Raw genomic sequence first — 25,402 nt, forward strand, 5'->3', positions numbered from 1 at the left:
CCGGTGACCAAATCTGAGCACAATAATCCATGTTTGGCCTAATCAAAGCCTTATACATTGGAACAAGAATCTCCCTACTTCTACACGTCAGTGTCCTCCACATCATTCCCAGAAGTCTTTGTGTTGTCTTCACAATTTTGGTGATGTTTCCCCTACATTTTAGATCCTTATCCACTATCACCCTCAGATCTCTTATTTCCTCTACCTCCAACTTGTCTAATCGAAGAAATTTTATTGATTTTATATAGTGCAAATTCCTTAACAATGTAATCATCTTCCTTGATGGCTTTAATATTGACATTTTATCTGGCTCCCTTTTTTGAATTCCACTGATCAAACTGGAAGAGAAGCAGAGGTATCTGTGGTGCTGAGTTTCTAGTATTGCAAGAGGCAGTTTGCTTGGTCATCTGTGCAAGAGTTGGAGCAAAAGTGTGATGTCAGGTGGTCAGGTTTATCTTTATGTGCTGTAACAGTGGTGTCATCTGGATGAGATGGGTGGATACACAAGTGAACAGAAGTTGCATTCAGTAGCCTTTGCAAGGGAACAGAAGCATGGTTTTCATTTGACAGGAGGCGAGTTTTTTTACTACTAGCCTTTATGAAGTTAGATTTGGATTTGCTGGTGGTTGTTTTGTATTTATTGCATGCTAAAGCATAAGCTGAATGGAAAGCTGGATTCATGTTGCAAGCCACCTGTGGTAAGCTCAGTGTTTTTTTGTTTTTTTTAAACTGTTTCATACATCATCTGTTGAACCAGGACTTAGAAAGTGGATAAGAATTTGGGGTAGAATGACGGATGAATGACTTCATGCTGGTGAGGATAATTCTTGTGACTTGCTTATGGCAGGAGTTTAGTAGAAGAGAAACAATAGCCAGACCATGGAAAGGAAGAGTAGAAGTTCCAGAAGTCATCCTACTGAGTACCTTGATAGCACCAAAGGACACGAGGTTTGGAGTGGTTGGAGGGAGGATTTTTGAATGATCTGAGTTACTGAGATGGGAAGGTGACCTCTGTGGTGTATCTTGAAGAACTGGTTAAAAAAAGATCAAGGATATTGGGAGAGTGGAGATGGTTATCAGGAATATGGATAGGTAGATTTCATTAGGCTACTGTTTATAGCAAAAACTTCTGAATTACATCCAATTTGGTCAGTGATGTTGAAAATGGAGAACCAGTTGGCATTGTAGAGAGTAAGGTCACCTAGGAAGATGGTTTCACTGCTTGGATAGCTGGATTGCAAAAGATCAAGCTACATGGATAGGAAGATGAAGAAGCCAAAGTAATTTTTGGAGAATGGTAAATACAGCTGATGAATGTTACTGAATGGGACAAGAAAACCTTGACCAGAGGAGGTCAAAAGCAGGAGATCTAAATTAGGCATTCTCTGGCAGGCATAGTCACATCTTAAAAGATGCAAGTGCACACTCGTGGCAAATTGAATCATGAAATGTGTAATTTGGGCATTGAAGGTGGAATGTAGTTGATTTAGCTGCAATTTAGGTTTCTTTCAAAAGTATGAGGTTGGATCTGAATGTCTGTCAGTAATTATTGATGTCAATTTATTTTTGGAGTTTATACTATGGATGCTGATAAAGTGGATGTGAAAGTGAATTTTAATAGTAGAGATTCTGGCATGTTATGTATCTTGTGCATGGTTTGGCTTATTTGTTGGGATTAGTTTTGAGCAAGGACATGCAGTGAGAGAAGATAAATCCTTGGACATGACATCCATAATATAGAGCGTGACCATTCTCTTTTATACTTATTTATTAAAAAAAATGCCAAATGAAAATTATTTCTGACATTCGAAAAAGAATGCCAGAAATGATAGCCACTAATCTTTTTATTAACAACTTGCTGTAAGTGTAGAGAGTGACCATTCTCTTTTATACTTATTTATTAAAAAAAATGCCAAATGAAAATTATTTCTGACATTCGAAAAAGAATGCCAGAAATGACAGCCACTAATCTTTTTATTAACGACTTGCTGTAATTGTTCCCATGATTTAACTGTTCTGTAAATGTTGTCCTATAGATAAATATTAACAGAAATAGTAATATCTGAAAACTATTTAGGTATTTCCTGCCCGTAGGCCCGCAGAAAGTGCTGAACATGTTGATTTACATGCATAACCTATTTATATCGTAAATTCGTAATATAAATATATATATATAGTTATGCAGAATCTGATTACGTGCTTGCAGAACTAAACTTACAATGAGGAAAAGAAAAATATTTCTCTACTTGTGAGTAGATGTGGCATATAAGGAACATGTTATAATTACAAAAATGAGAGCCCGGAAATTTCTGCCGCCCCTCAAAATTTGCCACTCTGGGCTTGGCCTATACGGCCTATACTAAATATACCACTGTCTGAAAATGATTCCATTTACTAATAGAAAATCCAAACATATAATATTTGTCCTCTGATAGCAGAGCTCTGAATGATTCATTATAAATCAGTATGAAAAGATAATGCAGTCCATAAGTTTAATATTATATTATGGTTGTTGTCAACCTAAGTGGAGTTATATGTAGCAGGAATTGTTGACTGTTTGGAAGATTAACTGCCTTAAAAAATAAACGGTTTATAGTATGCAATGTATAAAGAATTGAAATGGTAACCCACCTCATGCTGTTTTGCTCTATGAGGTGAGAAGTGGAAGCAATTGAGTGTTTGGTAGTAATTCATCAGAATGGAGATTATTGTTGTAGAGGGAGGTAGGAAAATGCTGAATATGATTTTCATTTGGTATTTCTTGAGTGTTTTGACAATCTTTTCTAAGGCTTCAGTACAGGGAAGATGAAGATGATGATTATACTTTTTTTAGTTATTGTTTTTTTGGCTTCAGTGGTCTCCATTTGGATACTACAGAACTTGGGTTAGATTATCTTACTGATAATCTAACCCAAGATGATCAGTAAGTTTTGGAATGAGTAGTTGTCAGGTAAGTAGGTATATATAATAGTCTGTGTGGTGGTTGCATTTTGTAGCAAACTTCAAAGCTTTATTTACTATTGGATCAACATCCCATAACTCCCAACAAGTCAAGGAAAGAAAGTGTGTTTTTAGTTACTTAAAGTGAATTGCATGTACTTGTGTTGGTTATTGAGATGGCTGAGGAATGTGTTGAGGATCTAGGTATTATGATGACAATTTACAAATGCATATCTGCATGTCGTAATACTTAGAGCTTTCTGCACAAAAGATTTCATATAAACGTTGAGAAGGATAGTAGGGAACTCTTGTCTTGTTATCTAAGCTAATAAGTTAGGAATATAGCTTTTCCTGCCAGATTATGTAGTGTGGGAGGAATTAGTTAATTCTTATTTGAGTTTAACTCATAATGTAATAAATGACATGTTGTACCATCATTTAATATTGTGAAATGGAGGAAAGAGTGCTGAAAAAGAGATGAAAAAGGTGACATGAAAACTGGAGAAAAAGATATTCTTGAAGTATGGAGTAATTACTTCGAAAAATTGCCTAAACGAAACAATGAGTGACAGCACAGTAGTAAAAAACACTGACCAGGCATGCAGTCAGAAATACATATTTATATTTGAAGTAGAAAAAGCCACCACAAGCCTGAAATTTGGAAAGGTAGCTGGAGTAGATGATATTCGACCAGAATTCGACCAGTATGGAGGTATAAAAGTCTTACAGTGGTTGCACTGCATAGTTCCGAAGGCCTGGACAGAGGGACGAATTCCAGATGATTGGAGTAGAGCTCTCATAGTACCCATATATAAAAAGGGAAGTAAAACTGAATGTGAGTACAGAGGTATTTCTCTACTGAGTATTCCTATTAATATTTATGCCAGTATACTTAGAAACAGTTGAGGAGGATTGTAGAAGAAAAGCTTGGTGAAGAACAAGCTGGATTCAGGCCAAATAGAGGCTGTCAGGAATAGATTTTCACTTTACGACAAATAGTTGAGAAATCATGAGAATATAACAATGATCTGTATTTAAGTTTTGTAGATCTGGAAAAAGCCATTCAAAATGCTACAGATGTATGGTGTCAATGGGGCATTATGTCAAGAAATACTTAGTCTTTATTCAAGTTGTAAGTCAGCAGTTAGAATTGAAGGAAGTACAGGAAGACAGTTTAATGTTAAATTTGGTGTGAGACAAGGATGCACATTATCCCCTCTGTTTTTCATTATCTATATGGATCACATTATAAAGAAAGTGGTATTAAACCTGATATCAAAATTGGAGATGTTAATCTCAGCTTTTTGCTTTATGTGGATGATGATATACTTCTAAATAACTGCGTTACAAGTCTGCAAGATTCTCTGACTAAATTGAATAACTGTTGTAAAAGATATGATATGAAGGTCAGCAATAACAAGACAAAGACAATGAAAATAGGCAGAAGCATTGAAAATATCAACTGCATTGTGAATGGAAAACCTATAGAACTAGTAAAAAGATATTCTTGTTGATATTCTTGTTGATTCTCTAAGATATTCTGAAATGTTGTTCTATATACCTATAGAACAACATTTCAGCTACTTAGGCACAATTTTTAGTAAAGATGGCAAATTAAATATGGAAATAGACAACAGAATCAACAAAGCTGGTATGGTAGGAAGTGAATTGAATAAATTTATATGGAATAAGAGAGAAATTAGTCAAAACACTAAATTAGCCATATATAAGACAGTGTTCAAATCCATTTTAACTTATGGATCTGAGAGCTGAATTAGAAGTAAAACACTTGACCAAAGCCTAGAGACCTGCAGATATGAGAGTCCTGAGAAAGATTAGGGATGTGAACAGATGGCATCAATGGCAATATCATATTAAAAACGAGGATATTAGGAAAGAACTTGACATTGTTAGCATCCAGGAATGTGTTAGCAGAGCTAATCTCAGTTGGTATGGTCACTTAAACAGAATGGGCAAGGAATGATTAGCAAAACAAGTGTTCTCTGCGAGGTTGGCAGGAAAAAGACTCAGAGGAAGACCAAGATATAGGTGGATTGATATAGTAAAAAGTGCCTTAGAAGACAGAAATATAAGATCTGACAATGTTGGAGTCTTAACTGGTGACAGATTGATTTGGAGTATAATTGTAGATAGGAAGGTAGTAATGATGTAAATTTTTCATGTAGTACTATCATATCCTGTACACCTCTTGAGGGTACATGTCAGGAATTTGATGATGATGATGATAATGTAATAAATGACGAAATGCAGAATCATAAATGGCCTTTATTTCTCAATAAAGACATGAGTTTTTATTTATTTATTAGTAGTATTTTAAAATATCAGTCGCACCTACCTAAGGTTTGTAACATGTAGTACATTTAGGCTAAGGATTAAAAATCTGAAATCTCACTAATGAACTATTGGCAAACAGCCTTTTGTAGGTGGTTGAAAAAGTACTATTGGATGGGTGAGTGAACTTAAGGTTTAACCCACACATCCTTTGGAATCTTACTTATGAAACCTATGAAAATGAAGAATAAAGTTGACAGAGAAAGAAACTGGCTATGAACATTTTGTCATTGTGAAAACAAAGTGTTTAGTCTAGTCTTGAGTGTAAGTTTATTTTTTAAAAGGCCTTGGATACAATAAATTCTGTAGTTAGGTAATATTGTTTGAAGTGTATATATATATATATATATATATATATATATATATATATTGCTTTTGTTTTATTAAATGTGTTTATTTTGTATTTTGGTCTGGAGTCAGTGATTTTTGGATTCTGAAAGAAATAGTAAAAAAGATGTCATTGCACCAATCAGAGTGAACCCTTGTGCATATATAGGTACACTTGGAAATAAAAAAAAAAAATAATTGTTGAACAGAGATCATCTTTATAAAGGGATTAAATAAAATAAAGAACTCAGATTAAAAAATAATATAAAAATCTCTTCATATTAACGATATCACATTTTTAATTACATGTTGGTGAAATTTTAATTAATCAACATAAAGGCATGTGGGTGTTTATGCTGCATTATTAATTTCCCTAATGCATCCTCCAGCTCACTTTCTCTCTCTCTCTCTCTCTTTGACATGGAAACATCATGATGGAAATGCAGCATGTGAGTGATTGGGTATACATACAGACACATACAAGGAAGTTATCTACTACCTAAAAACATTCACAAACATCCAAGCCTATGGTGGGATTCAGTGCCACATCCTGTTGAGTCAAGAATATTTTTAGATGGTAGGGTGAACAGATTTCATCACCCATTAGAGACTACTTACTGGAAGCTTGAAGTGGCTTGAAAAAGTTCCATGTTTGGTCTTGGGAACAAGGTTTTCAGATTATCTAACCCCTTAGCCCAACAACAATGCTAATCAATTCCCCTAATGCAACCTCCAGCTCTCTCTCTCTCTCTCTCTCTCTCTTACTTGGAAACATTATCATGATAGAAATGCTGCATGTGTGTGTGTGTGATTTCATGGGTAATATTGGGTGTATACATATAAGGAAATTATATAGGATAAGGTTATAAACTTGTTGATGGGATTCACATATTTTTTTTTTTTTTTTTTAAAAAAAGCTTACTATATTTTATTTCCAGTTAGTAGCATATATATTTTATGTTATAGCCAGCCTGATGTGTTTATAGTACACAGTCCATTTACAGTCTCCTTTTATATCACTGCATATTTTTTTTAGAAAACAGGTAACTTTTGAAACTTAGCTGTTATTTTACTTTTTTATTTATTTTAAATATAAAATTTGACAGTTATTATAACTCATATTTTATACTTCTTATTTTATAGAAAGGGTAGAACTAAAGTTAATTTTTTTTTTCCTCAGGTATAAAACAAAATGCATCTGTGACTGTGGAGATTACTCACAATCCATTAAATTTGAAGTTCCTGGAAGCTGAACAAGGACCACAGTATTTCAAGCCTGGTCTGCCTTACCATGGAACAGTAATATGTTCTTTATTGTGTTGTTGGTTGCAACATTTTGAGGAAGACGGACATCTTTGGGGTCCGACATATTTTATATTAACAGACATGTTTCACTAATTCTATTTTTTTCACTTTAAAATAATATTCATATTACTTATAAATGGGAATCATTGGAAGAATGACATATGCCCTTTATTTGGAAAGACTGGATTCATAATAAGTTCAGGAGGTCAGGAACATTATAAGCTTTTCACTTGAAACAAGTTAGCAGTGGATATAACAAAAAAGAGTTTTATCTTGTTTTATCTGCTGAAAATTTGATCTTCCTCTTGCAAACATGACTGGTTGAAAACATTGTTATTATTATTGTTATTATTATTACATGACATCTCCAGGGGGTCCAAAGACTCATCGAGGGAGGGCACCTACTCTACAACTCTCTGTCTCCCCCACTCAGTCCATCAGCTACAACTACACCAACCCATCTACTGCCCACCATAACTACTAGTATTTTCACAGACAATCGCAAACATCCATGCCCATGATAGGATTCGAACTCGCAACCTTTTGGCTGGAGAGAGGATACACTAACCACTCGGCCAACTAGGCTGGCATACATAAAAAATTAGATGTATATTTGTTTCCTGTTATTTTCTGGAATCTGTAGTTGTTTGAATTAGGATTATAGCAAGAGAGTGAGGCTAGAAATAAGTGTATTATATGTTCATAGCAGCATGCACAGGAATAAAATATTAGGATAGGATTTTATATATGCATGTATACATTTATATATACATTTATGTATACACACACACACACTTGTGTCCACACGTGCACACGCACACACACATGCACGCATAGTAATACACGTTTATATTTATCCAACTTATGAGACTCAGAGAGAGACCATCTAATCAAATCTGTATCTGAACTCTTAAATATAATTATTGGTATATTTTAGTGTTTAACTTTTATTTCATCACAGACATTAGCACAAACTGATATTTGTGAAAAACCCAAACTTTCTCATAGTGAAGCATTATGCTATCATATGTTGATTGATTCATCAGTGTTGAGTTGCCTTGTCGTTTATTACTTAAAAGATATGATTCTTTGGAATCATATCTTTTAAGTAATATCAACTGTTTTGCTTTTTTTTTTAATTTTTTAATTAAAAATTAAATTACAGTATCATAAAAATATTTGAAAAATTAGAAAAATACTGAATGCCATATTCACTATATTTTCTGGTAGTAAAGCTTATTCATTGGGATTTCACAATAATATTATTTAAGGAATTTACAGCTTGCATTATAGATTAATTAGAGGGACTTTTAATTAATATATCCAATATTTTGGAATATCAAATTGTCATCATCAGGGAACAATCAACAAATTGATATGTGCATGCAGGCACTACATAGGATTAGTAAGACTGAAGCAGAGTAACAAAGGCGAGCCTATCGATCCTCGCCAACTAGGGGGCTAGAATATACATATACACTCTAGGAAGCACTTATCCTTAGAATTTCATGGCTGTTGGACTTAAATTCTAAGGTTAAGTGCTTCCCAGATTTGAGACAGTTTCATAAAATCAAATTTATTAGTGTGAATAGGTCATTAAGGCTGAGGCAGATTCTAAGAAAAGTCTTTCATTTTTTAAATTGCTCCTGTGGAGTAGTGTCTTTTTCCATCTTATGAAGGCAGGAGGCAAGGAATCTTTAAGTAATTGTAGATAGAAATTTGAAGTTTAGGATGTCTTCAGATCTGGTCCCCAGAATTTGAAAGAGATTAAATAACCTTGCCTAGTGTACACAGATTATTATTATCATTATATGGATACTAACAGAAGTTACTAACTTACTTATTTATTAACTTATTAACTACTAAGTTACTAAGAAGATACTAACAGAAGAAGATGTTGTGGATACGTTGTGTTTGTCCCGAAGGTGTGGAAAGAGGGGAAAATAGTTTTGCTGCATAAAGGAGGATCAAAGACTATGGTTGCAAATTACCGACCGATCAGCATATCAGGAGTCATTGTCAAGGTCTTGGAGAAAGTAGTCAAGGGAAAAATACAGGAATGGATTGATGAAAATGAGATACTGTACATGGGACAGCATGGCTTTGTGAAGGGTAGATCATGCTTCAGTAACTTGCTCAAGTTTTATAACAAGGTGACGGCTGAACTGGCAAAGGCGTTTGACAGGATACTACATGGAATACTAATCCGTAAACTACAACATATGGGAATGGATATAGGGTTGGTGAGATGGATAGGTGGTTGGTTGATGGAGAGATATCAAAGAGTAGTTTATTCAGGAGTAGAGTCCAAAAGACGGCCTGTGACTAGTGGTGTGCCGCAGTGTTCTGTTCTTGGACCACTGCTGTTTAATCTGTTCATTAACGATATAGGGAAGGATCTAAGTGGAACAATTCATTTGTTCGCTGATGATGCAAAGTTGGGTAGGGCAATAGTGAATGCAGAAGATGTCAAAGTCTTGCAGGATGACTTAGATAGATTGGAGTTCTGGGCTATGGAGAATGGATGTCAATTTAATGTGACAAAATGTAAGGTTATGCATTTTGGGGTGAAAAGATTAGCAGCAGTATACCACATTGGTGGAACTGTGCTCCAAGAGATTGATGAGGCCAGGGACTTGGGAGTGTTCGTGGATAGGGAGATGAAGTTTAGGGGGCACATTGCAAAAGTAGCTAAATCAGCTCATCAACTCACTTGGTTGTTGAAAAATACCTTGACAAGCAGAGACAAGCAAGTTATTGTACCTCTGTACTGAGCCTTGATAAGACCTCATCTCGACTACTGTGCCCAGATTTGGTCACCTCGGTTCCTTCTTGATGGGGAGGAGGTGGAGAGGATCCAGAGACAAGTGACTAAGATGATAACAGGTCTATGGAATGAACCATATGAGAACAGGTTGAAGATTTGTGGGTTGCAGAAACTAGTTGATAGGCAGAAAAGGGGAGATATGATTGAGACATTCAAATTGCTAAAGGGATTCTATAGGATTAATTCAGAGGATATTTTTGAGATCAGGACTGGTGGTGGGAGAACTAGGGGACACCTATGGAAGCTGGGCAAGAGTGTGGTTAGCAGGGGTGTTAGAGCTGGGTTCTTTACTTTTAGAGTGGTAAATGAGTGGAATAAGCTGCCAGAGTCTGTCATGGGTGCTATGACGGTGAACGAGTTCAAGGCAAGGTATGATAGATACTGTGAGAATGTAATCGCATAGTTGTGGGGACATGATGTTTAGGGCCTCCCTCGATGAGTCTAAGGACTCCTGGAGTCGCCCGAAATAATAATAATAATAATAATAATAACAGAAGTATCCACAACAAATGAAGAGGCAACCATTTATCAAAGACAAACTTTCAACACCACAAACACTGCTGACAAACTAAATGAGGCAGTGGCATAATAATATTTAGCAAACATAAATTAAGAAGTAATAGAAATAAACTATAAATTAGAATTTGCAGAAAACATATGCAACAAAGTTAAAAATATCAAACAAGAGAACTCCTTGATATTAAACGCAACATACAGACCACCCAGGTTAAGCACCAACAAAATTTCTAGATTATTTAAACAGATAGCTTTCTGCCACAGAAGAAGGTGCCTCAGAATACTTGATAATAATAGGTGACATGAATATAAACATTGGGAACATAAATAACAACACAGCACAATACCTAGACCTCTTATCAGCATATAACATAATCTCATTCATACACGAGAAGAAATAGTCGAAAATACAGTCGCCTCATCCTGTATTGATCACATAAATATATTGGGCCCCCTCCAAACAGCTATACAGCATCTGTCATGATGTGCAAACTGGCAGACCATTATGTCACTGCATTACAGTTACATACTGAACCAGAACCCTTAAATCTCACTGAGACTACAAAACAGTATAATAGCATTCTAAACAAAACTAAATAAATGACGAAATCAGAAAAACAGACTGGATGCAGATAGCATCTTTAGACTCTGCTGATGCTGTATATAATAATCTTAAACTTAATTTAATAAAATATATAACAAAGCATTAACAAAAATAAAAATAACCTCTCCAACCAGATGGAATCCATGGATAACAGACAACATATTAATAGACATACAAAGAAAAGATGCCCTATGGAAACAACTTAAAAAGTCACCTAACAATACCACTTTACAAGCTGAATAAAAAGAAAATGGAATCTCTTAACAACACAGATTAGAACTGCAAAAAGAAACTATTATAGAAACAAATTAACACAGCTCAGAAAACATAAAGGAAACCTGACACCTGATCAATGAAATGCCGGACAATACACACAAAACCACTGCCTCAGAAACAAAAACACAACTTTGCTTGTGAGCCCAAATCCTTCAAACAGTTGGCAAACAACTTTAATCAACACTTCGCAAACTCTGTCCCAAAACTACAGAAAACATTCTTCACTAGGACCATGAGCAACCCAGTCAGTGTGGTTCCCCACAGTAACAAAAGAAGAACCATTACTTGCAATTCAATAAATTAACCCTAACAAAGGACCAGGAATAGACAGAATCAGACCAAAAGACATCAAAAAATACTCAACTAACCTATGTCCAATTATGCTAAAACTGTTTAAATAAAGTCTTCGAAACAGGGCATATACCTGAAACATTAAAGACCGCATTAATCACTCCCATACATAAACATGGAAAAAGAAACATAATTACAGACCCATTACCACATTGTCTGTAATCAACCAAGTCATGGAGCACATCGTGTATTGCAAACTCTCCATATACATTGAAAAATTCCAAATCATCTCAAAAACACAATATGGCTTTCAAAAAAATAAAGGAACATCAACACTCCTGGATGATTTCACAGACCTAATAAGTGCTGTATTAGATAAAAACAGAGTAGTATTAGTTGTTTTTATTGAACTAACAAAAGCGTTTGACACACTAACACAATACCTTGTTGAACAAACTAACACATATAGGAATCAGAGGTCATCTACTCCAGTGGTTCAAAGCATACATGAAAAACAAACAGAAATCACATCACACATAGGATCAGCACACAGCAAAGAGGTACCGGTATCCTGTGGAGTATCACAAGGAGCTGTTCTATCTCCCATTCTGTTTAACATATACATACATGATCTTAGCCATCTTCCCTTAAAAAGTAAAATCTTCCAATACACAGACGACACTGCTATAGTACCCATTCACAATGCAAATATCGCTTACACAAATATGCAACATGACATCAATCAAATCACTAACTGGCTAACTGAAAATGGCATATATATAAACCCTGAAAAAACAAAGCTAATGATATTCAAAAACCTCCAAATCCTACCCATAGAAACTAAATATCTCACTATCCAACATCTATCCTCCTATACACAAAGTGCTGATCCTAAAACCACAACCATCACACAGGTGAAAAAAACACGTTATCTTGGACCTCACTTTGATGCTGATCAAAGTTGGAATAGCCCAATCTACACAATAAACTCAGGATAATAGCAAGCAAACTATATCGATTAAAAGACATTGCTCCGACACACACAAAAATGCTAATCTATAAAGCATTATGTGAAAACATTTTGATACGCAATTACATGATATGCATTCTGTGCAGACTACTAACTTAACAGATTACAATTGTTGCAAAATAAAATGGTAAAACTGATATTCTGGGAACAAAGAGAACAGCCCACACTGATATGGGCAGCAAGGACAGAACAAAAAACATTTAAGGTGAAACAGGTGGAAAAGCAACCCAAAACGTCTGCATATCTGACATGATAAACAAACTCCCATTCGACAACAGAAATCTAGGTGACCTACAGAGAGCTGAAACAAGTGCTATATAAATATCATAGTGAGACTGAAAATTAGAGGGAAATTACTCTCTCTCTCTCACACGAATCTGTAACAAACTCCTTTCAAATCCCATTACAAGAACACAAACATTCCATATCGAGATCTACCCCTCCTCTTCCCTATCATTCTCAAGCAGTGGTAGTCTGTGGGTGCGTGTACTCCCCTCTACATGTTATCCAGAAAAAAGCATATATATATCTTCTTATATAAGTTTCCAAGCACGTTACATATAAACAGTTCACCTGGCTTGTGATGGGTATTGAAACAAAACTACAAAACCACTTCCATCTACTACCTTCCTCAGATAAGCTCTGCAGAAGCTTCGAGGAAGAAAGCAGAAATGCCACCCAAACAGAGAAAATTATTATTATTAATTTAAAAAATAGCCATGTCAAAAAGTGAAATGAATCCATTCAGCATTCTCTACTGATAACAAAAAAATAAACTGTAAATATAATATGTGAATTAAAATGAACTGTAAAAAAAAAAATATTATTATCCTAATTCTCTACAGACACCACATTTCCAAGCAATGCATTCCAATCATTCACAACTCTCAATGCAAAATACCTACTTCTTACTCCCTTACTCACATCATTCCTTATACTGCTTCCAGGGATGACCTCTTGTTCTCCCCCAATCTCCCCATTTTATGAAAAACGACTTCAATGTTAATCCTATAATAATCCCTTACCAACTTATACATCTCTATCATATCACTTCCTCCTATCCACTAGACTCTGTAAATTGCATCTTCTCAACCTTTCCTCATATTAAAATTCCAGAGATCTAAAACTACCATAGTCAATCGCATCTGGATCCTTTGCAACATCTCTTCATCCTTTTGAAAACCTGGTGAAAATCTGTGCACAGTAGTTCGTATCATTGCCAGATTTGTTGTGCTTTCCTCACAATTTTGAGAATATGTCCTCTAAATTTTAGATTCTTATCCACCATCGCCCTAGATCTCTTATTTCCTCCACCTCTAAGAATTTAGTGGTTCAGCCTCTCTGGCTGAACCACTCAATGTTTTCTTCAGGATTTACCATCGATTCTCCAAGATTTCATTCTTGTTTTCAAATTCTTTCATTTTTCCTCAATGATGTTTGTGCATTTGAGTCTACAGTTCACCTCTGATAGCTGCTCAACCTTGATTCATTTTAAAACTTTCTTACACACACACACACACACTCTCTCTCTCTCTCTCTCTCTCTCTCTCTCTCTTATTTTCAATATGAAATTCATTTTTATCCTGTTCCAAACTAAATAGTGATCACTTCCTATTTCAAATCCTCTGTATTCTTGTGTCCTTGTGCACATTTTTATGTTGGAACATGGTGTTAGTGATAAATTAAAATAAAATAAAAAATAAATAAAAAAATTAGAAATAAATTCTAGAGATAGGCTTGGAAAGATAAGGAAAAACATCTAAACAAAATGTACAAGGAAATTTAAGAACGCAGTATTATGGTTAGAACAAGAGATCAGTTTAGAAAGATGAATGAAGTTACTGGGTAGTTTATCCCTAGATTAAGAGTTGTAAAAAAGTAATTTGGGAAATTGTTTGATGGATGAAGAAGCAGTGAAAAAAAAAAAGATGGAAAGAGTATGTAAACGATTTGTACAAGAAAGATAATTATATTGAAGGAGAATTTGACAGGAGAGAATTTGTTGAGAGGCCCATGATAATGAAAAGGGAAATGATATCAGCAGTGGAACAGCTGCCAAAAGGAAAAGCCCCTGAGACTGTTTGAGTGTCAGTGGAATTATTGAGAGCAACTGAAATGTCAACAGGTTTGGAAGAAAATATATACTGGAGATTGGAAAACATTGGTATTCATCCCTATTCCAAAGAAATCAAGTTTCAGGGATTGTGAGAATTATAGAACTATCGCTTTAATTTCATATGCAAATAAAGTTATGCTGAAAGTGATCCAACAAAGGCTGGAGCTATATGAAACACATATGGCTTAAAAAGGTTTGCAGAGGACAAGAAGAAAACTAGAAGAACTGTGGAAAAAAAAACAAGTACAGTACACATATGAATAGGCAGGCTTAAGGAGAGGTATTCATCTAGTTTATTCATTATAAGAAAGCTTTTGATTGCATGGATCACAACAGACTTTGAATTGTAATGAGATCAATAGTAATATCTGAGCATCTAATTCTCTTCATAAAAGAGCTGTATGACAAATCAAGAAACTTCAGTAAAAACAGTCTTTGGAAAAACAGACACCGTTTGAGTGGAAAAAAACAGGGTTGTATACTGTCGCCCTAGATGAATTTATAATAGAGGAAAATAAAATTGAAATCGTTGAAAGTTATGATTTAATGGTGTCCAGAATCAGAAAGATGGTAAATGTGAAGATGAAAAGGATTGTCATGGGAAAAAAAAAGCTACGTTAAACCTGACAAAAATTATGAAAGAAAGAGGTGCGAGTAAGACCATAAAAGTTAGAATCGTCAAAGCAGTGGTATTCCCAGTGGTGATATATGGATGTGAAAGCTGTATTATTAGGAAGAAAGATAGAAAGTGAATTGATTCATTTGAATTACGAGCATGGAGGAGACTATTAGGAATCCAATGAATGAACTGCAAGAATGAACAGTAAGAAGGTTTTAGAGAGTATAAAAGAGAAAGAGTGCTCCTTGGAGGTGATGATTGCTCAACATAAGTTGATGTTCTTTGAACATATTATGTGAGAAGATGAATCTTTGGAAAAGGCAGTTATTGGTGAAGATTGAGGGAATGAGAAGAGGAACACTGCAAAAGAGTTGGATGGACAACATAAAAGAATTTTCTAACTTGAACTCACAATTGCTGAAAGAAAGACCAAGTGGAATTTACAGCCTTTGTTCACAAGATCACCAAGAGCTGAAAACAGCTGGATGGCATATATCAACTAGATGCTTTCAGACCCACATAAAGTGGGTCTGAAAGAAAAGGCAAATAAAAGAACTCTCATAGAAACACTCATAGTTTGTCCCAACTTTTCATCATCTGCAAATAACTTTGTCTCCATTCAAATTTTTCCCAATATCATTAACATATAGGTTAAACAACAAAATCCCTTAAACAGATGCTTGAGGCACACCTTTTCTCTTCTGTAATATTACTCCCCCATACACAACTCGTTGATATCTATCAGACAGTCAATCTTCAATCCAATGCACTAGTCTAATATTTAACCCCATCTGTCTAGTTTGACTATCAACTTTTCACGTGATAATCTATCAAAAGCCTTTGCAAAGTCTACGTATACTGCTGTGTATCCATCTCCTATGTTCAATGCTACTGTCACCTTATTGTAATAAGTAGATTACTAAAACATGACCTTCCTTTAGCAAATCGATGTTGTCTATCAAAGATGGAGAGTTTGATCCTGATTCTCACCAGCCTTTCCAACACTTTAACCACAACACCTGACACACAGAGTGGTCTATAATTTGATACTTGAATTCCATCACCTCCTTTATGAAGCAGTCTTGCCTTCTTTTCACTCCTTTGGAACTTTTTTTTTTTTTATTATCCCATGGTATTATTACACCAGATCATAGAGGTCAAGTTCATGTATTTTATACAGCACTTTTTCTGGGTTGTTATAGAGTTCACATTTGGAAATGTTCATACAGTTTAGCAAATGCATTGGTGATGCTTCCTCGATGTTACAGATTTTGCAAGTGAGGAATACTTTTATGCCTTTGCTAAACTTGATTGGTCTTGTGTGGCCAGTCTTGAGGCGAGAGATCATGGTAGTGGCACTGCGATTAAACTTGGAGTTGATGGTAGCTCCTGGATTTTCTGCTAAGTACCAGTGGTGAGTCATGTCCTGAAGAATTGCTCTTTTTATGTTTTCTTTTTGGGTGGTTTTAAAAAGATCGAAATCTGTGGTATCACTTGATGTTGCGGCCATTTTTGCTACTTTATCTGCAGTTTCATTTCCCTTTAATCCCACGTGGGATGGGATCCATTGGAAGATTATTTTGGAATCCTTATGTAGTTTGTTTATGTTTTTTGCTATGTCTCTAAGTATTTCTTGATAGCAGTTCTTAATAGCTTGAAGGGCTGCTAAGGAATCTGTGAAAAATATAAACTCCTTTGGGTTTTGTTTGTCCAAATATTGCAGTGCTGTGTTAATTGCTATTAATTCTGCATGGTATGAGTTGCATCTAATACTGTTAGTTGTTTTTAGTTCTATATTATGAGAGCCATAGATGAGTACGCCACTCCCAGAATTGCTATTTAGATTTTTGGAGCCATCTGTGTAGATCTTTATCGAGTCAGGTCCATATTTCATTATTTTTGAAAGGGCTAATGATCTCAAGATTTCAGGGTTTTCTAAGCTTTTTTTCTCATGTTTCCCTATTTCAGAGTTGATAATTATATTTTTCCTGTCTTGATTTGGAGGAAATGCTGGTAGTCGGCTATTTTATTTGGACAATCCAAGGGAATATTATTTTCTATGATTTCATGCATTGTTGATTTTTTCTTTATTCTGTTTGTTGGTTTCCAGTTCTTAAAAAGTTCACTTGTTCTATGATATGCAAGGTTGGCTCTTTTTTCTACAAATTTGGTAAGATTTTCTTGCCACCTAATTTTTAAAGGAACAAGGTTGGATTCGAATTCAGCTATTTTTCCAGGAGTTGTATTTCTTAGTCCACATATGATTTTAGCTGCATTTTTCTGAATTTTTATAAGCTTGTCTAAACTGGTTTGTGATGTTTGCATCCAGATAATGGGACGGATAATGGAGTTATATGTGACTTTTAAGGTTTTAGCATCGGCTCCCCACTCTTTACCTGAGATACTTTTCATGATATTTAGTCTTATTTTTGCTCTGACTGCAACATTGTTGATATGTTTATTGAAGCTTAGCGAAGGATCCAGAGTAACTCCAAGGTATTTGGGGTTTTCATTAAATGTAATTAGTTGACTGTTTAGCTTAATCTTTGGTCTCCACTTTCTGTGCTGGTTATTAATATTAAAAACACAGATTTCTGATTTAGTATGGTTAATTTTGATTTTTTGGTTTTCACAGTATGTAGCTTAACTTTCAATGGCTTTGTTTAAGTGGCCTTCTGCTGTTTCTAGGTTGTTGTGAGCTGAGAATAGAACCAAACCATCAGCAAACATAGCTATCTTTGTTTCTTTATTTATATTTTTATCTAAGTCATTTAAGTAGATGGAAAAAAGGAGTGGGCTCAAAATGCTACCTTGCAGGAGTCCCTGTCTTATTTTCACTTTCTTGGAAAAGGTATTATTTATTTTAACTCGAATTGTTCTATTTCTTAGAAAGTCAAAGATCCAGTTAAGAACTTTCCCTTCTATTCCAATATGACAAAGTTTGGAAAAGAGTTTCTGCCTCCACACCTTGTCAAAGGCATTGCTAAAATCTATAAAAGCTGCAATGGTGGATTTGGTAGGTTTGGTCTGGAAGTTATCTTGAATTGTCTGGGTTAAGTAGAAAAGTTGATCAGTTGTTGAGTGATTTCTTCTAAAGGCAGCCTGAAAATGTGAAAATTTAGTAGTATACTATTTTTGTTTAGATAGTAATTCAAGCGTTGGAGTATCATTTTTTCCATTAATTTGCCTGGAATTGAAGTCAGTGAAATTGGTCTATAACTTCCTGGTTGGTCTCGCAGTTTGTTAGGCTTTAAGATTGGTATGATTGTGGCTGTCTTCCAGTCTTTTGCAACTTTTCCTTGTTTTAGGCTATTGTTGTATTAACGAAGTAGCCAATCTAGGGCTAGGGAAGGAAGATGTTTGATCATAATTCCTTGTATGTTATCTGGTCCACATGATTTATTTATATCTAGTCTCTCCAAGGCATCTCCCAATTCAAAGATTGTAAATGGATCCCAGAATAGTTTGTTTTGATGTTTTAGGGAGTTTGCAGCATTTTTCTGCTGTCGAGCCTGTTTGGATATTTGATGGTCTTTCCTAGTATTCATCTCTAGTTTGCTTATATTTTGAAAATGAAAGGCCAAGGTATTTGCGATCTCCCTATCTCCAATTTTGATATTTCCATCTGGATCTTTCAGCGTGTTAGTCTCACTTGCCTTTGGTAGGTCTCTTTGTAAATTAGCAGTTAGTTTCCAAAGTTTGGTATCTGAAGTGTTTGGATTTAAGTTGTGGCAAAATTCTTGCCACCTAGTTCTTTGTAATATATTATATTTTTGTTTAATTTCATCATTTATCTTGTTGTACTCGATCCTGGTTTCTGGAGGGCTTCCAATTTTTAAGATGTTAAATAATTCATTTCATTTAGTTATTTTACTAGCAAGTTCCTGTGAACCTTTGTGTAGTTTGAAATAACTTTTCTCCTGTAGCCCTTCGGTATACTTTTCTTTGCTGCATTTAGGATAGTATTCTTCCAAGTTATATAGTCTTTGTCTAAGTCATCATGGTATGTGTGATCTTTCAGCATTTTACTTACTTCATCCTTGTATTTCTCCCAATTTGCCTTCTGGAAGTTCCAATAATATTTTCTTTTTTGGATGGGTCTAGTCATTTTTGGGTTCAGATTGATTAAAATTGGAGTATGGTCGCTTCCTACTGGTTCCAAAACAGACCAAATAGCTTTGTCGTGAAGATCAGGAGACACTGCAGTGATATCTAGGGCATCTTTTGTACCATAAGAATGAGACAGATAAGTAGGTTCTCCACTGTTCAGAGTTATTAGTCCTGTTTCATCTAAGAAATTATTAGGTTTTCTCCTCTTGGGTTTATTTCCTCAGAACCCCATAACAGGTGTTTGCTATTCATGTCTCCTAAGATAATAGAGTTTTCTTCAATGAGATGGAATAGGTTGGAAAGATTTGGTCCAGGTTTGTCAGGGGGATGATAACAATTGAATATGTTTAATGGCATTTTACTTGGTTCCAGTATTTGGATTCCTTGTATTTCAGTTCCTTCTGATACTATGTCTAACTCAACAACTTTATATGACAAGTTTCGGATTAGTGCCAGAAGCCCTCCTCCATTTTGGTCCGTAGGCCTATCTTGTCTTATGATTTCATAGTATTTAATGTTTAGTCTGTTGGTTTGTCGAAGTTTGGTTTCCTGGATGCAGATAATATCAGCATCATGTTTGTCAGCTAGTAGTAATAGTTCATTTAGTTTTTCTTTGCTTGCTGGGGTAATGATACCATTTAAATTACATTGGATGATATTAATATTTTTTTTGTAATGGGTGGAATGATTTGCTGATTTCTCAACTCTGACATCATTTCCAAATCAAGAGTTGCGTCGGTTTCCCCGTACGTGGTAGCATAAGTATGATCACTGAAATTTGTCTCCATGGCGGGAAAAAGAAGAAATGCTGCTGTCGTTAGATCATCCAGAGGGCACCACGAGGAGGTAACAGTCAGACTTTGCCCTCTCTTTTGGAACTTAGCCCAATGTAAGATGCATATTAATGTATAGTATTAACAAAAATGATATCAGGACATACAATGTTAATTATGAGGATAGACTTAAGGGGGGGGGGGGGACATGTAGACATCGCAGTTTGGCAGATAGAAGACAAAGGGGGATAACAAAGGGGATATGATTGAAATATTTATGCTGTGAAGGAATTATCAGACTGACACTGGGGGGGGGGGGCTTTTTGTATGGTAGAACAAGGGGAAGAACAAGGACAAGGGGCTATCCCTGGAAGTTGCAAAAGGGTAAGAAGTAAGTTTTTTGCATGGAGAGTGGTAATAGCAGAAAATGCATTGCCTGATAGGGTGGTGATAGTGCAAACTGTGGCTGAGTTTAAGAAGTGGTACAACAGACTTTGTATTGACTAGTGTTGAATTCCCATGATAAGTCTTGTGACTCCGTGATCAAGAAAATAATAACGATAATAATAATTATCATTATTATTATCGATATTAATTGGTGGGGATCACACAGATCATGCTGACCATGTCCGAAGCATGGTCAGCATGATCTGTGTGATCATAATGGTGGAACTGGATGTAGTCATATTTAGTAATTCTGATGTTGATAGTCTTGTCTGTTTGGCCATGGTATGGCATGTTACAACCACATGATATCTGGTGGACACTTGAAAAGTCTTGGGATGTGGTTAATCTTTGGGGGGTAGTTTTAGCTTTCCATTTTTATGTGAATGGATTGGCATCATTCACATTTCACTTGCCAACATAACTAAGTTGTTTGTGTTCTGGAAGATAAGCTTGCTGTTATGTTGCATGCTAATCTCTGGATGATTATTTCTGATGTCTCCAGTGCTTCAGCAGCCAAAGAATTTCAAAAGTAATAAAGTCAGCACTTATTAGTAAATTTGCAAATCTGCTAAAGAACTCTGCTTCCAAGTCTCAACAACAACAACAACAAGACTGTACTAAACCTGTCATACATCACTCAAGCCACAAGCCATCAGTGCACTCAGTTGTGATCATAACTGTGCACTTGCACCTAAACAAATACCTACATCACAATCTTCCTATGCATATGTCAAACAATATCTAACTGGATATAGCACATGTCCAAACACAACCAAAATCACCAAAAAATCAACCTCTCCTGCAAGGAATTTGAACCATTTAATATTAGAGATGAAGAATAACAAAAGAATTGTAATTACAAAAGCAGATAATGGGAATGCCACTGTAGTTCTTTGCCTACCTAATTACATACACACAAACTTACCTTTCTGCTTAAGGATTGCTTTACCTTCCACCCTTTGAACTATTATCCTACCTATGCAGATCAGAAACCTCCACAGTCTCCTTAAAATGGTTACCTCCTAGTTTGTGGAAATTACCAATAAATTTAAACCATACAATTCCAACCCCTCCACCCTTTGATATATGGGCTGCCAAAAATCTACAAACAGAATGTAATACTACACCCAATTGTGGATGGCATTGATTCACTCACATACAAAACTAGCTAAACATTTAGCCAAAGTGCTCGCCCAGCATACATGCAACACCTCTTCATACCAGCCCACTTCAGTAGCCATGAATACCCATCCAATTGAAGGTTTTTTTCACTTGGTTATACTATAAATTAGCCTACTAGGTGATACTGATTAGGACTTTATGCTTACCTTTGTTACTCTGCTTTCATGTTACTTATTCTCTGTAGTACCTGCATATATAACAATTTGTTCATTGTTCACTGATGATGGCAATTTGACTTTGCTGAAATACTAATTAAAAGTTATTGTAATTAATATGTAGTGTATATTGTAATTTCCTGAAATAATATTGTTATTCATATATATTCATTTTATTGTTGGTAGCACATTCATATAAAATAAAAGCCATAATTTACCATTAAACCTTTGTGTTTATATATTTTTTACCTTGAAAACGGACTAGGCTACTTAAAGTAACTTAGTCTGTTTTCGAAAATGCACCAGATATTTTGTGATAAATCAAGACTTACTACTAGATGCTTTAATTTGATTTAAATCATATAAATGAAGCATTTAAAGTAGAAGTTGGGAATAAATTAAAAAGATTGCAGAGGACAGGAAGAGAATTAGAAGAACTGTGAGACGAAACAAAATGTACAGTAATAGAAGCAGCAAAGAAGACTCTAAATAAAGCAACAAGAAAGAAAGAAATATTGTAAATGGCTGTCAGAAGAAGCTATTCAAATAGCAGTCGAAAGAAGAAAATGAAACTTCAGAGAAATAAAGAAAGGGCTAGACAACTGAGTGTAGATTTCCAGAGATGAACATCAAATTCCGGATATTTACCCTTAGGAGGTGTACAGGATAATTTGACAGTGCTACACGAAAAAGTCACATTACTAATTTCTAATCAATAATTTTCCTCTAAATTAATCTGTTATCTGTCAAGACTCCATCTTCACTTCAGATCTTATATTTCTGTCTTTTAAGATGCTTTTTACTGTATCAATCCATCTACATCTTGGTCTTCCTTTAGGTCTTTTTCCTGCCAACTTCGCAAAGAACAGTCCCCATATGAGGACATATGGGGACAGGATGCCAGCAAAGGTTGGTTAGAGCCTCTGCTACTAATGGCTCATGCAAAAAGTTAAGCAAGTTTGAGAGGGGTTAGTAGTTGGAAGGGGTTCAATCGTTCAATGCTGTTGGCAGACTCTCCCTCGATGAGTCTTTGGACTCCCTGGAGGTGTCACATAATAATAATATAACAACATCCAAACAAGTATTTCATTCTATTCACCTCTATCTCACACCATACTGCCTCAAAACAACTGGCACTATTTCCCTCTTACATCTACTTTGTATGTACATAATTCTTTCTCTATCATCAATAGCACTCCCCCTCCCTTTCTATCCTCATGAAACACATCATACCCTTCCATCTATATTCCTCTCAGGATGTCATCCTCATCTAACCATGTCTCACTTATTCCAACAATTTTTGGGTTTCCAGACTCAATTAATGCAACCATTTCATCTGCCTTGAGTCTTATACTTCTAGCATTTGTATACAAACACAACAGCTCATTCCTGGATCTACAACTAGATTCGCTGATTATACCACTCATTCGATGTGATTTCTATATGTTCAACTGCAGCCATCTCCCTTTCTGCTTATTCATTTTAGAACAGTCTTCAAGTCCAACTGTTTCCTCTTGATCCCCAGGTTATCGCATTCCTTTCCTGTCTACACATGCATTACAGATTAGCTCTAACACAATCCTGAATGCTAACAATAGTGAGTTTTTTCCTAATATCCTCATCTTTGATGTGATACTGCCATCAATGCCATCTGTTCACTCCAATAATCTTTCTCAGAACTCTCATATCAGAAGTCTCTAGTCTTTGATCAAGTGTTTTATTTCTACCCTAGCTCTCAGATCCATGAGTTAAAATTGGTTTTAACACTGTCTTGCATATAGCTAATTTAGTGTTTTGACTAATTTTTTGACAGCTGCCTTGGTTGGTTGTGTGGTTAGCATATCTGCTCCACAGCCAAAAGGCTGCAGGTTTAAATCCAGCCATGGGCATAGATTTTTACAGTTGTCTGTGAAAATAATAGTGGTGAACTGTAGATGGCATTGGTGTAGTTGTAGTTGGTTTATTGAGTGGTGGAGGCAGAGAGTTGTAGAGTAGGTGCCCTCCCTCAATGAGTCTTTGGTTAGATTGTCTTTGAAAATAACCATTATTTTCTGTGAAAATACTAGTGGTGGTGGTGAGCAGTAGATTGCGTTGGTGTAGATGATGATGATAGTTGCGGTTCATTGTAGTTGGTAGATTGAATCGTGGAGACAGAGTTGTGGAGTAGGTGCCCACCCTCGATGAGTCTTTGGATCCCCTGGAGGTGTCACGTCATAATAATAATTTCTTTCTTATTCCATATAAATTTGTTCAGCTATCTTCATACCATAACAGCTATACTAATCCTGTTGTCTATTTCCATGTTTAATTTACCATCTTCACTAAATATTGTACCTCAATAGCTGAAATGTTTTGCTCATTCTATAGAGGTTTTTAATGTCAGCCTGGATGTCCAAGTGGTTAGTGTATCTACTCTCCAGCCAAAAGGTTATGGGTTCGAATCTTGCTGTGAGCATGAATGTTTGTGATTGTCTGTGTAAATACTAGTAGTGGTGGTCAGTAGATGGCGTTGGTGTAGTTTTGATTCGTTGTAGTTGGTGGATTGAGTGGTGGAGGCAAAGAGTTGTAGAGAAGGTGCCTTCCTTCAATGAGTCTCTGGACTCCTTTGAGGTGTCATGTAATAATAATCATAATAATAATCAATATGCCAGCCTGGTTGGCTGAATGTTTAGCATATCCATTCTCCAGCCAAAAGACTGTGGGTTCTAATCCTGCCATGGGCATGGATGTTTGTGATTGCCTGTGAAAATATTAGTGGTAGTGGTGGGTAGTAGATGGCATTGGTGTAGATCAACGTTTCTCAAACTTCAGATATCCGTACACCCCTTCTTAAATTGTCATTATTACAATGTACCCCCTTATCAAAATAATAAGTAATAAATAATAAAAAAATAAAAAAGTATATTCCATTGTAAATGTTTATTTTATTTGAATTTAGATGTTCATTAAAGCAAAAATATGATTTATTCTTAACAGAACAAAATTTATAAAGATACTATAAATTTTTACTTAACCACCTTACCGGCCATTATGGATCAAATACGCATCTTCATATGCTTCGTATCCATCATATATTTCAATGTAATATCAATGGTATTACAATTTTAATAAGCACTTCGTATCCACGTTTACTTGGACGTATATATACGTCCTGGCCGGTAGCGTGGTTAATTTAAATAATTTATCACCAATGAAAGGAGTGAAATTTTTTACGGTAGGTTAAAATTTTAGTAAAATTTGGCTCTATAAGTATTAATTTCAATCTCAGTTGCAGTATGACATCTGTAATAATGCAGTTCCTCATATTCTTCTTAATATATATATATATATATATATATATATATATATATATATATATATATATATATATACAAGGGCTGAAAATCCAACTTCACACAGATAAGAACTTGGAAATGGAAAAATGAACTTTAGAGCTTTATCTGTTAATTCAGGAAATTCATTCTATATTTGTAAAAAATTATAATATTTTTTATAGGTATTATAACTTCTGAACATTATTATTATTATTATT

At 35.2% G+C, this 25,402-nt stretch overlaps 1 protein-coding gene across 2 annotated transcripts in view; it reads left to right on the forward strand.

The window, feature by feature from the left end:
- LOC150099795 (alpha-2-macroglobulin-like protein 1) overlaps window positions 1-25,402 on the forward strand; it is a 1,007,775-nt gene that overhangs the window by 405,114 nt on the left and 577,259 nt on the right. For both annotated transcript variants that reach the window (XM_090403789.1, XM_090403790.1), the window contains exon 10: window positions 6,800-6,918. In XM_090403789.1, the coding sequence (XP_090259915.1) occupies window positions 6,800-6,918 (119 nt within the window). The remainder of the gene's footprint in view (window positions 1-6,799; window positions 6,919-25,402) is intronic.

The sequence above is a fragment of the Typopeltis vanoorti genome, chromosome 14 (genome assembly GCF_054136105.1).
Source record: "Typopeltis vanoorti isolate ZY-2024b chromosome 14, IOZ_Tvanoo_1.0, whole genome shotgun sequence".
Taxonomy (NCBI): Eukaryota; Metazoa; Arthropoda; class Arachnida; order Uropygi; family Thelyphonidae; genus Typopeltis; species Typopeltis vanoorti.